General features: G+C 32.1%; 1 protein-coding gene across 1 annotated transcript; it reads right to left on the bottom strand.

Moving 5' to 3' along the window:
* Positions 1-3846: 3846 nt before the first annotated feature.
* On the bottom strand, positions 3847-11756 carry LOC145323862 (uncharacterized). Its single transcript, XM_080166446.1, has 7 exons — positions 11569-11756; positions 10482-10643; positions 9877-10039; positions 8587-8680; positions 7461-7642; positions 6907-6963; positions 3847-5360 (listed from the first exon to the last, which is right to left on the bottom strand). The coding sequence occupies exons 1-7, from the start codon at positions 11746-11748 to the stop codon at positions 4897-4899; spliced, it is 1302 nt and encodes a 433-aa protein (XP_080022572.1). The 5' UTR covers positions 11749-11756; the 3' UTR covers positions 3847-4896.
* Between the last annotated feature and the right edge of the window lie 787 nt (positions 11757-12543).

Genomic DNA, 12543 nt, shown 5'->3' with positions numbered 1-12543 from the left:
CTTCTTGTCTGTCCTTTTCTACACCTTCAAATCCAGAGCCCTAGATCTAGGGGCTGAGCCTCAGCCGCTAGTCTATTTATATATTGTAAAGCTTTTCTAAATTTAGTAGTAAAGGCGTTTAAAAGATTTTAATAATCAACATAATGTTTTCTCTTTTGATTCTAACGCAAAAATCTTCAAAATTGATTATATTTGCTATATTCGAATAATTTTGTTGGTTTGAAATGTAATTATCTTATGAACAGGAAATTTAAGAAATGTAGACACTTTTTCATAAATTTTATGATTATTCAAGAAAAGAAAAAAATACTGAAATTATATTTTTTTCTTTATCACTAACATAAACATTAAAAATTTAGTTATGGTTCATGAATGACTTTTATTAGTTGAAAAATTTTAAAAATGAATTAATATTAGAGTAAAACACTAGAGGAAGAAGGGGTTAAAAAATTGTATGTCCACTTCCTAAAGACCTTGTGTGAATCACAATTGGTTCTTTGAAAATCAACCCAATTTTCGGGAATATTAACACAGCCCTGGTAGCAGAATACAATTTGCTAACAGACGAAAAAGGTCTTTGGAAAAGTGGGGCAGGAAGTTATTTGTAAATACATCTATAATTTAGATCTGTTTGGAAAAGGGAGGCAGGTAGTTCTATGTATATACATACTTTAGATCTGTTGACTATATGAACAAAAAGAAAAACAAAAATATTTACTTATTCAAAATTAAACTTCCCGTTGTTCATTTAACTTTATGCCACCTTACTGGGGATGGTTGATAACATCGTAGGTCCACAAATTTTATAGCAGGTCAAATTGTACAAACATCCTCATTATTGTAGACAACCTTTGTCCGGAAGTCCTAACTGTGCATGGTATACTTACTATTGTGCATGGTAATGATTTGTGCCTGTTTTTGGCTAAACAATATTCTCCCTAATCTTACTATGTATGTCGCCCATCTTACATAGCAGTAGTATGTACATTTTTTAACGTCTTTAGTTATGACGAGGTTCGGGCAGTGACAGGCTAAACTTCTTTTTGCTCATGGTCAGTTATTGTTACATACCAGATATGAAAGAAAAAGGTAAAACGCACTATGATCCAGAATCGAACCCGATACCTTTCTGTCAGCATTTAGACACCCCCACTTGTAATCTTGTAGTTTGGCTTTTAATTAATGAATTGAGATTTTGTTTAATTATTTAATTACTATGAATGAAAAATAAACAGTTCATTATGTTTCTTTTAAAATTTTAATTCGCTCAGCTACTATATAACTATAGGTTACATGCGATCATAACTCAACACGTAGCGCATCCGCTTGTCGCCGGTGAGGTGATAAGTTCGAATCTCGGGCCGACATCGCGTCATATCTAAAGACATTAAAACGGTTCCTACTGCTGCTATGTCAGGTGCGCGACATAAATAGTAGGGATAAGGGGGAAACGTCTTGGCCCATAAATAGGCACAACTCACTGCCAAGCACAGTTAGGACTGACATATATCGTTCCATCAAAGGGTTGGTTTTCTGATGGATGTTAATTAACCTAATATCCTTGAGTGTTAGAGTATCGCATCCCATTACACGAGGATGATGCTCTGGATTCTCTAGATGATCACTTAAATTGAAGGAGAATCCCGCCCATACGAGGTAATGGTAATATAATTATAGGTTTTGTTAACAACTGTGGACAATTAGTTTTTTTTCACTTGTACACATATTGATTTACAAGACGGCGGCTGGAATGACCATACCTTTTTTAAATCCATGGATCTTAAGGGATAAGAAAATGGCCGACAAATTAATGTACAGCCCCGGTCAACAATTTTGATAAACAAATGCACACAAACTTGATAAGGCCCTTAATTGTGGCAACGCCCCTTAAGGGACGATTCTCTATATTTTCACAGTAGCTTTTCTCCTATTTCTAGCCCTGCGGGGCAATCACCTAATCCAATAAAACCCAAAATGAAATAGAATAACCTAATAAAAGCCATTTAAAAAAAAAACACGAATCGCCCCTTCAGGGGCGTTGCCACGAAAGAGACTATACCCAAATTTGAAATCAGTACTCAGTCAAATTTGCAATCCAATATCTCCTCCTGAGTAAATTACAGTTGTGTATTAGGTTAAGATAGTTATTTATCGCATCGCATTATATGATGTAGACAGCTTTCCGCGGATATTAAAATAAGAAAACAAGATTATAACCAGTTTTCTTAGCCAGAAGCGGCTGAAGATAAGGGTAACAAAACTGGCATTAATTTTAAGATATTTAATACTGTTCTAATTATCCGTGGAAAATTGTTTTCAGTTTTGATAGCCACGGGGGGTTGAAAATTTTGGCTAACAAAACTGGCATTAATTTTAAGATATTTGATGACGATTCGTGGAAAATTGTCTGTAATGCAATGCTATTTATGATTTTTTAGTATGGCTGAGAACTGTTTCTAATCCAGCAGATATTAATCAGTTTTGAAGCCATACTGGAAAGATCATTATTCTATGATTTACTTTTTGCCTGAATATTTGTCATGTTCTTGCATCATTAGAAGGTAATTAAACATCTACAATGACATGAGTAGCGAAGCAATAAAAATATTTCCATTTTTTTTATTTTGTTTTAAATGCATTGTTTTTTCATGATTTTGACACCCCCCCCCCCCCCCGCCCCCCCCCCCTAGCTGCTTTTAGTGAATGTATTGGTTGGGGTGGCTGTTGAACTCTCGTAATATTGCCAGGGGGTATACTATTGTAATATTGCCCCCTGCTGCATGCTTTTGTATATAGTTTCTTGAAGTGCCCGTTTCTTGAATTGTTTCTTTGTTGCAGTCAAGTGTATTCGGACAAAAGGACGTTTTAGGAGTATAGAAAAGCTGCTGTGTTAACAAAATGATGCTTTTTACCACACATTCATTAATTCTATTCATTAAACTTTGTTATTCAATAATTGGTTCCTAGGCACATTTTTAACACTTAGCTTATATTGTAAATGAGGCATGTTGAACTGGTACTTTCTTTTATAGTTATTGCATGGCGATTCCTGCAATTAGAGCAAGAATTGATCATGCTAAAATGCTGTGATTTTTAATTTATTTCAATTCCACTTTCGGCATGAGTATATTATCAAAAAAAATTTAAGCGAAGCTTTTCTATAATTGTGGTCGGACTGTCCGTCCGCCACGGTTGGCCTTTTTACGTTAATTTAGGCATAGGGATTTCTGTAATAGAAAGGTAGAATTTAGTAAGCATAGCAACTCTATAATTGTTACCATAATGTTGTACGTTCATTTTAAACATTTTTAAACTTTCTTTACACCGAATTTTTATGTGATATAATTATCCGACTGATCTTTTCTTTGGAATACTGATTCTTAGGACAACAAAGTACAATGTTATATTAAAAGCATCTCTATAATCGAGTCCTAAAAATGTAAGTATGTCCTTAAACAGAATCCTGTATTTAATCAGTTTTTCAACAACTACTTTTAATTTCGTTTCAACTTTTTACATATATTCTGATTATTCAGTTCTGTCACTCTACAAGTGTCAATATTTGTTTGTTCTACCGTTTCAGAGCTTCGCTTTTATGTATGGTGTCATCCTTGTTAAAGTTTTATTTTTAATATAGAAGGACGATAACATCTATAAGTAGCGAATCACAGATATATTAAACTATTTGGCAAGATATCAAAAAAGTAAAGCAACTAATGTATATTTCAAAGGTTTTTAAAAGAAATTTTCAGGATACATTTTTATATAGAAGACAAAGTGAGTTTTAGAGTAGCTTTTAACACAAAAGTTGGGCCATTTAACTTTCAAAATTATTATAATAAGAAATGAATTATAGATACTTTATTCTAGATATAAAATCAAATAATAATCAATATAAAATAAAATAATATAGTTTAATTAATTTGATACAATGTAAAATACTAGATGTTTCTCCCGAAGCCCCTTAGAGTTTTCATTTTTTTTCGGGGGGGGGGGGGGGGATTTGACAAAGTATTCAAAAAATATTTCTAAGATATTTAAAACTTACAATTAGTTTTAGTTGTTTGGAATTTTTAATTAAAAAGACAAAGAATCAAAAAGTGTATATCATATCTAAATCAAGCACATACTTTTTAGACAATTAAGTTCAAGTAAAATGAAAAATAATTTGGTTAAATTGTAAAAAAAAACAATATTTTTTTATTTGAGAAACTAGGACTAATATTTTAATGAGTAGCGCAGCAACATCAAGCAAACAATTTTTTTGACAACAAAAATAGTAAAAATACTAGGGAATTGCTCCTCATAAAAAAAATATGTAAAAGACTAAAACAAGTAAGTTAGCAATAAAAAATTTAAATTTCTTATATTATATGAAATCACCTGCTGACTTTTTTGTTCACAATAAATTATTGAGAAAACATGGCGTTATCCTCTTGAAAATATTTTTTTTCAATTTTGAAAATTTTTATACCCCTCCCCTGGACAGAACAACTATCTTAGGTTAGGTTAGGTCTTAGGCAAGGGAGCCGAGCGCTGCGTCTAGGCAGGCTTTGGGGCCATGCGCCGCGGCCAGAGTTCATAGTTCTGTCGGGAATAAAATATAATTCTAAGAGGATAATACCGGAAACATATTTTGCCACTATCAAGAAAAAATGACTTTGACAGCAAAAAAATATAAATTCATTAGCACATTCTGTTTTATGAAAACCAAATTTTAAAAAAATTGTGCAGATGAGCCTCTAAAAGTAAGTTAAAAGCATCTTTAGAAAAATTACTTTTGAAAAAATCAACTTAAATATTTTCAGATATTGTTTAAATTTTTAACTTAAAAATCAAATCTTGATCAAAATATTTTTCTTTAAGAGGAGCTGCACTATTGAAATGCTAATGAATTTATAATTCTACTTTACTCCAAGTGAAAGTTTCTTTGTTGTATTGAAATGCAGTGACCACTTTCCATTTATTGGTCTTTCTACTAAAGATTTGCTCAAGATATTGAATTATATCTCCAGATACTGTCATATTCAAGCTATATATTCTATCTTCACCAGTGTTACCATATGTACGGTCAAAATATTGATATCCTAGTTTTGTTTCTCCACTCTCATCTTTTTCTCTGAAGATACCATCTTTAAGTGTTTTATTCTCTTGTAACTGATGAAGAAACTCTAAATTGTCTTCACTATCAAACACCCTAACAAAATCATCTCCTTTGCGACGAAAACACTTACATGGATTTGCGAAAATATTTCCAGTCATTATACTCTGTGTTGTACCGACAATCAGTATATCCCAATTTGTCTTCTTCCAGAAGTATTCTGACGCCATAGGAATGTCTTCCCATGTTGGAATGTACCCTAAACAAAAATTGCTTAATTTTTCTGCTTATTTTCCGTAAAAGTAAGTAAACAAGTAAGTAATTATAAACTCAACTAGACCCGTACAAAGGCATAATCCCTATAAGACATATACAGGGTGCGGCACTTAACCCCTTACAGTCGGGCCCCTTGCCGCACCTTAATCAGTCGGGGGGGGGGGGGGGGGCGTTCAACGCCCCCCCCCCTATTATCTCAGTTCCTATTAGAGCTAGAGGGCTAAAATTTTTTGTGCAAGTCCTCTGTGTTATGATGAATTTCCGACCTTAAGTAAGTCAAGGTCAATTTTCGCTTCCTTCACCCTTTTATTTAACAACCTTTGTTTTCAGGTCCTTTTTTACTTATAAATTTCAAACGGCTGTAATTTTTTTTATTTTTGAAGCTAGAAAAAAATTTTTTTTGCAGAAAATGTTTATCTTTATGTAAATTTTATATTTGAAATATCAAAATATAATTTCAGCGGCCGCAGCTGTACTTGGCAGCTGCCAGCCGCCGCAGTCGGCAGTCGGCGGGAAAACGGCGGCGGATCTTTATGAAATTTTAATACATTATGTAGACATGTAAGATAAGCTTAAGTTTGAAATTTGAAGTCTCTAAGTCAAAAATTGCAGAAAATGAGATAGAAAAAACCGGATGGGGGGGCGTTTAACGCCCCCCCCCCCCGAATATTAAGGGTTAATAATCTAAGTGATGAGCTTAAATCTATTGAAGATAGAAACCTTTTTGCTAAATCTATCAAGTCTAAACTAATTAATGCCTTGCAATAGCTATTTTTATCAAATAATCTAAATCTCCAGCTCTGTAAATTTTGTAATTTTTTGTGTTATTTTTATTTTGGCGATACTACCTAGGTTTTATAAGTTTAAAGGGATCCAGGATACATTTGTTTAATATATTTTGGGCAAAGTAGACAGATCCTTAGTGATCTATTCATGGTTACCCGGGCAGAACTGATGAGGATTTAGGTTGTTTATTGTTATAGTAATTTTAATTGTGTTTTATATTTGTTTTTTGATTTTATGACTATGTTTAATTTTTATGCCCAAATAAATATGTTTATGTTTAATCCAAACTTTTTTTTACACATTCATTGAACCAAAGGTACTTGACATATCAGGACTGTTGTTGACCCCACTATAAAAAGCTTAGATAACAACCTGCATATATTTTTGAAGAAATAATCAAGATTTATTTTATTCTTAATGCTTTTTATTTTAATGATTCCATTTGTCAGTTTTACAACCCATGTTTTTATTGTGCCTTGCTACTTATGGTTGTTGTTATTCCTGTTTTTAATTTAAAGGAATAATTTTTTCAAAGGGTCCCCTCCCTCTCGCAAAATATACACATATAGTTAGTGATAGGGAAAAAATAGTTAAATATCGCATCCTGTATCATTATACACAGTTTATGTAGATAGTAAAATGGAAAACATTACAACAGATTTCCATTTTGTAGGCCCCAAGTCGCCAGATGCAAACCCCAACAAAACAGATGATATGAATCATGTTAATGAAATATTTTTTACTGAGCTTTATCTTCTCTGCAAGTTCTGAAGGCAAGTTCATTGCTGCCAGGAAAAACCCTTAAAGAAAAAAATTAAGAGAAGCTAGCTAAAATTTAAAAAATGAATTATTTTAAGTAAAGCAACAATTTAAAAAAATACATTTTTGCATTTTTTACATAGCTTTTCAGAACTTTTAAGAATAAGAGTACGTTGCACTAAATTACCACGAGGCTGAACAGAAAAAGAACAAATTTTGATTTCTTTACATAGATTGAGAAATCTTTTTAAATTTTGTAAATTTGAGTAACACCAACCTCTCCTCCTCCCCCAACAAAACTCTTAAAATTGGTCATGTCGCTCGGCCCCCTAGCCAATTACCTAGCCTAACCTAATTGTAAAAAAAAGCCACGGCTAGGTTTCCTAGCTCTTTACTTTCAGAATATTTGCTTGAAAACTTGTGTGTAACAAATTGCAATATTTTGGAGTCAAAATACTGTCAGAGGGGTTTTGAGTAGGCCAAAGTCACAGTATTATATCATTATAGCTAAAAACTTTGTATTCCTTGTTAAAACTACCTGAATAAACATCTTCAGCAGCTTCAGAAATAATTTTAACAGAATTCACTCCTTCCTCAGTCTCATCTAGTGCTCTCTGCACTGGGTCTAATCCTGGTACATTCTTCAGAATTTCTTCATTCAAATGGTTGTAGTAGGTCTGTTGGATGAGAGTAAACATACCCCGTGCTTCTAACACAAACCTAGACATTTAGTATGATAAACTTTAAAAATGTAAGTTATTGTTTTTCAGTACTGTGGTTGATCTTGGGGATTTCCCTTTGAGGGATAAAAGATGGATACCTAAATAATGAATTACATTGAAAGGAAAGTGGAAAAAAAGGTTAACTTATTATAGTAAGGAATATTTTTTAGTAGCGAAGCTACTCTATAATTTGAAATGTCCGTCTGTCCGTATGTCCGTCTTAGTTTGGGGGAAACGTGATTTTCTCGGCTCCTATAAAAGATAAAAGGCTGAAATTTATTGACAACATTCCCATTATCAAGGAGCACAATTAACCATAAAACATCAATGGCGATAGGACCGCCTTTTATCAGGTTTTAGGCTATTTTTTTATTTTTACATTTTTCTCCATATCTTTGGTGTTTATGGTCCGATTTCCAAAATTTTTTCAGTTATAGAACTAAAATTAAATTTCCTGTCGTTTCAAGAAAACAACTATGACTATGGTCAGACTGCCTTTAAGCAGGTTTTAGGCTATTTTTATTTTTCACATTTTTCTCCATACCTTTGGTGTTTATGGTAAAATTTCCAAAGTTTTTCAGTTATAGATATCAAAATTAAATTTCCTTTCGTTTCATGAACACATCAATGACGGTCAGACTGCCTTTTTGCAGGTTTTTGGCTTTTTTTATATTTTTCTTCATATCTTTGGTGTTTATGGTCCGTTTTTTTTAAATTTTTGTAGTTAAAAATGTCAAAATTAAATTTCCTGTTGTTCTGAGCATCCAGTATGTAATTTACTTTGACCGTCAGTCTGTTAGTCATAGTACTGAAAAGGTTTCGTGATTTTTTCCTAATACACATGCTTTTGTCAACTAATACCTAAATTCTTATTTAATTGTTTATGCTTCGCTACTTATGGATGTTGTCATCCTTGTTTTTTCTTCAAATGATATTTATTACCTATAAGCTTCATATAAAGGCTCAATGTTACTAGTACAACGTTGCTTATAGACAGCCATCAGATAATCTCTGACCTCACTTTTCTCAAATATTCCTTCAGAACCACAACATTAACATTAGAAGTAAAAATTTATATTGGAAATACTTTACATTCCCCTCTTTCTCAGCTAAACTTATTAAAGGGAGTGTAAACGTAAAAATTTATCATCTGATTATCAAATCTTAACATTTTCTAAGCACATTTCACTACACCGATCAACCAAAACCGTCCTATTAACAAAAATATGCAGGAATAATGCCTTGATTTTATGGTATTTTGGGAGGGAAAAAGGAAAAAAAAGGGATAATCTGAATTTTTTTTGTTTCTTATGATGTTTGTAGGGATATTTAACTTGTCATATATAGTTGAGACAGTTTACTTACTGTTATGGATTTATTTTATGATATAAAATTGCCAATTAGTTTTTTAATAACGTAGTAATTAGGTAATAATGTTCTATTTTAAATCCGTATTATTTACAAAAAAAAATACATCACTGTCTAGTTCTACAAAGGGTAGAATCTCAGAGGTTATTTAAAATAATAATATCCTTTTTTATTGTGTTGGACAATAAATAGCCCACTTAGGACAATTAGTTTTCACTTTTATCAGACTGTTTAGTGTTTATAAAGAAATATTGCACCTTTATTATTTACAAATTTGTAATTAAAGGTGGGCGAGAGATGGGCCAACTAAAGTATTTGGATACTTATAAAAAACCTGTTTCTAGCTTTGTAATTGTATTTGGTATCAAATAAAAAAAAATGCTTATTTTATCAAATTCTAAGTAACTAAACATTTGTTTAAAGCAAGGATAATTTTAAAAGTCAGCTTAACAGTTAGGAAAAATAGAGAACTATGTCAAAAAGTTTAGTTTTAGCTATAGAAGGGAAAAAAGACAATTAACTGCACATGTATTTGTATATGGTCCAGAAATTTTTTTCCCAATCTTGGATATAATAAAAATCGGCGGAAAAAGCCGTTTTTAAGGAAACAAGAGACAGTTTTGCCCTATCTTTGAGACTATATAAATGAGATGATGTTAAGAATTGATAATCTGATGCGAAATTTTCTCGTTTACAGTCCCTTTAAAACTTAAAACTGTATTTTTATAAGCTACAAGAAATGTTTAGAAATATGTCCAGACTAATATTGACTCATTGTCCTGATTTATAATTATTATATAAATGAATCATTTTCAATACAAAACTATTTATTTATCAACTTTTCCAGTTTATTGTTGTTATAACCTAGAAAAGTACGGAACTCAGCCCTGTAGGAAGAAAACTCAAAAGCCCATTCTGAAAGGTTTTTTCTTCTTTTGATCATGTCAGAGTAAGCAAACATTATTCTTTTGTATCCATCTTTGTAACGCATGTCTGTTAGTTCAACCAGAATTTGATCCACCTTTACCTTAAAAACGTCAGAGATTTATTGTGTTTTTCTGAAAGTAAAACTTTCATCACTTGACCACAGTGCATAAAGGAAAATTCACTTATTTTTTCAGAAGGAAATTGAAAAACCTATTATTGCCCTAAGTTTTGCAATGCAATATCAATACAGATAAACCTAACCTAATTAGTCATTCTATGAATCTGTTACAGTTTTTTTTTTTAAACTAATTACTTGGAATATAAACTCGTTTGAAATTTTAATTATTAAAAGGAGAAATTAAAAGTAACAGGATGTCTAAACAACTAGCTGTGTATTTGTAGTTTAAGAATGAGCTATTCCTTGGCCCAAAATGGTTCTCCTTTACAGTGAAAGTTCTTTTGGGCCAGATTAAAAAAATATTTTAACATCTAATTACTCTTAAGTGAAGTTGCCCCTTGTGAAATAGACATTGGGATCATACCTTCATTGGCTCAAGATAGTCCTTCAGATCCTCAAACTTTTCATCAAGTTTGTCAATAATGTGTTGTTTGTGAGCAGCTACAAACTCCAGATATGCCACATCTTTAGGAGTAAGGTTATTGAAATTAGCTCCTTCCAGTGATTGCTTCACATCAACAGATGTCTAAAAATTAATTAATTTATTAACAAAAGTAATATATATGCAAAAACAAAAGGTTTTGTCAATTTCATTGTTTTTCCAGCATAAAATTTTGCATTTACAGTTGATAACCACAAATCAGAAAAACGTTAATGTAATTACTGATCAGTGAAATTCTTATTCTTAAAGATATAAACACATTTTTAATATAAAATACAAAAAAGGGGAAGGAATTATGTGAGCCCTAACCCTATAGGGCATATACCTGCAAGTGTCCTAACCTTGAAAGACTGTCATGTTTCTAAGATAATATAACTTAAACTAAACTAACCTAATCCAACCTTAGCTTTGCTAAACGGGCTAATAAAACTGGAATTAATAGAAAGTGTGGTAACCAGAACTGTGGGTTAACAAGTTTCTCATGGCGGACGAAGGTGGACTAGGTAACTTAATGACATACAGACTGTGTTAACCTTGCACTATAGAGGAGCCCCGCTCCGATAACACCATATAACAAGATTTGTAATCAAGTATTTAAACAGAACTAACAACACATTAACAATGGGTACAAAATCAGGGTACAATGGATATCAACTAGATAATTCAGTTATCAATGATAAACAAGCACATTATCTGGCAATTAGAGCCCCTATCCCATCCTCCCTGTCCAGGGGAACAGCGGGAGAGGGATAAGGGTACTAATCAAACAAAGGCTACATAAAACTATGAGCGAAGCTATTCTAAAATCTACGGGTCAGGCTTGTGCCTTACTACAAAAGCTGTCTATATATGAGGCTAATTACCTATTGCACTATAAGACAGTATTACACTATAAATTATGTCATTTGGTTATTTATTGCTATTTTTTTATAACTAATCATTACTATTTGGAGGTTATGACAATGTGTCATTGAACAAGCCTGTGTTCATATAAAAATTAAATATGAACCTGTGAATTCCACTTGTAAAATAAAATTGACACTTGCTGAAGCCCGGCAGCAAAGCCCTTACTTATGGGATCATTAGTTCCACTGCCTATGGTTGCAAATAATTTTGATGCATACATCATTCCATGCGCCATTAATGGCCTTTGAACAAGTATCCAATTTTTTGCCTTTTCCTCAGACATTGTTTATATTATCTACATCAAGACGTAAGATTTACATTATTGCAATAAAAAAAACCGATGGATTAGAACCGGTTCTCAAACATACTAAAAAAGCATATAAATTAACGTTTTTAAGTTTTCATTTTAGTATCTGCAGAAAGCTGTCTATAACGGGACGGTATAAATAACTAATATACATCCATATATAGATACAAAGAGGCCTCTAGTGGCCCTTTAAACGAGTAGAAGACTTCAACCAATTCAAATTTATATTTTGATTTTAAAAGAAATCTATAAGAAAACTGGGGGGAAGGGCATTTTTTTCTTGTGGCGATTTCTTTAATTAGAGGCTGGAGTTACCCTTCCTTCAAAATAGTTATAAACCAGGACCAATAAAAAGCTGAACTGTAAATGAGAAATATGTTGGTTTGCTGTTAATGGGATCCTACGGTGAAGACAGACACTCACACAGACAGAGATCACTTTATAATAAGGTTAAAAATATATATAGCATTTAACAGGATATGTCAGTCAGGTTATACATTTTTTACAAGGGAACAAAATTCATTTACACTGTCCTTATGTACGCCCCTTTTTACAATTATTTGTTTTAGTATTTTTAAATAAAAATAACAGATGCAAGATTCCTATGCCACTTTTCCAGAATTATTACTAATTAAGTTTTTTTATTATCAAATTATATATGACTTTATCATTTTATTTCACTTCCTTACAAATCTTGATAACAAAATAATATTTCAGACGTCATAGCAATATTTGGAATCAACAAAGGGCTGTGCCCAAAGCCATTAGGTT

This window comes from Acartia tonsa, chromosome 7 (genome assembly GCF_053477335.1).
Source record: "Acartia tonsa isolate MP-2025a chromosome 7, ASM5347733v1, whole genome shotgun sequence".
NCBI lineage: Eukaryota > Metazoa > Arthropoda > Copepoda > Calanoida > Acartiidae > Acartia > Acartia tonsa.
Note: the sequence above shows the minus strand (reverse complement) of the source record. Positions and strands in the feature narration are given on the sequence as shown.

Bases quoted from the DNA above. Each gene is read 5' to 3' on its own strand.
- LOC145323862 (XM_080166446.1), bottom strand. From the start codon at position 11,748: ATGTCTGAGGAAAAGGCAAAAAATTGGATACTTGTTCAAAGGCCATTA. The intron at 10,040-10,481 runs GTATGATCCCAA...GACGTTTTTAAG, and splicing joins ACTATCTTGAGCCAATGAAG to GTAAAGGTGGATCAAATTCT. The intron at 6,964-7,460 runs GTAGTTTTAACA...TTTTTCTTTAAG, and splicing joins TGCTGAAGATGTTTATTCAG to GGTTTTTCCTGGCAGCAATG.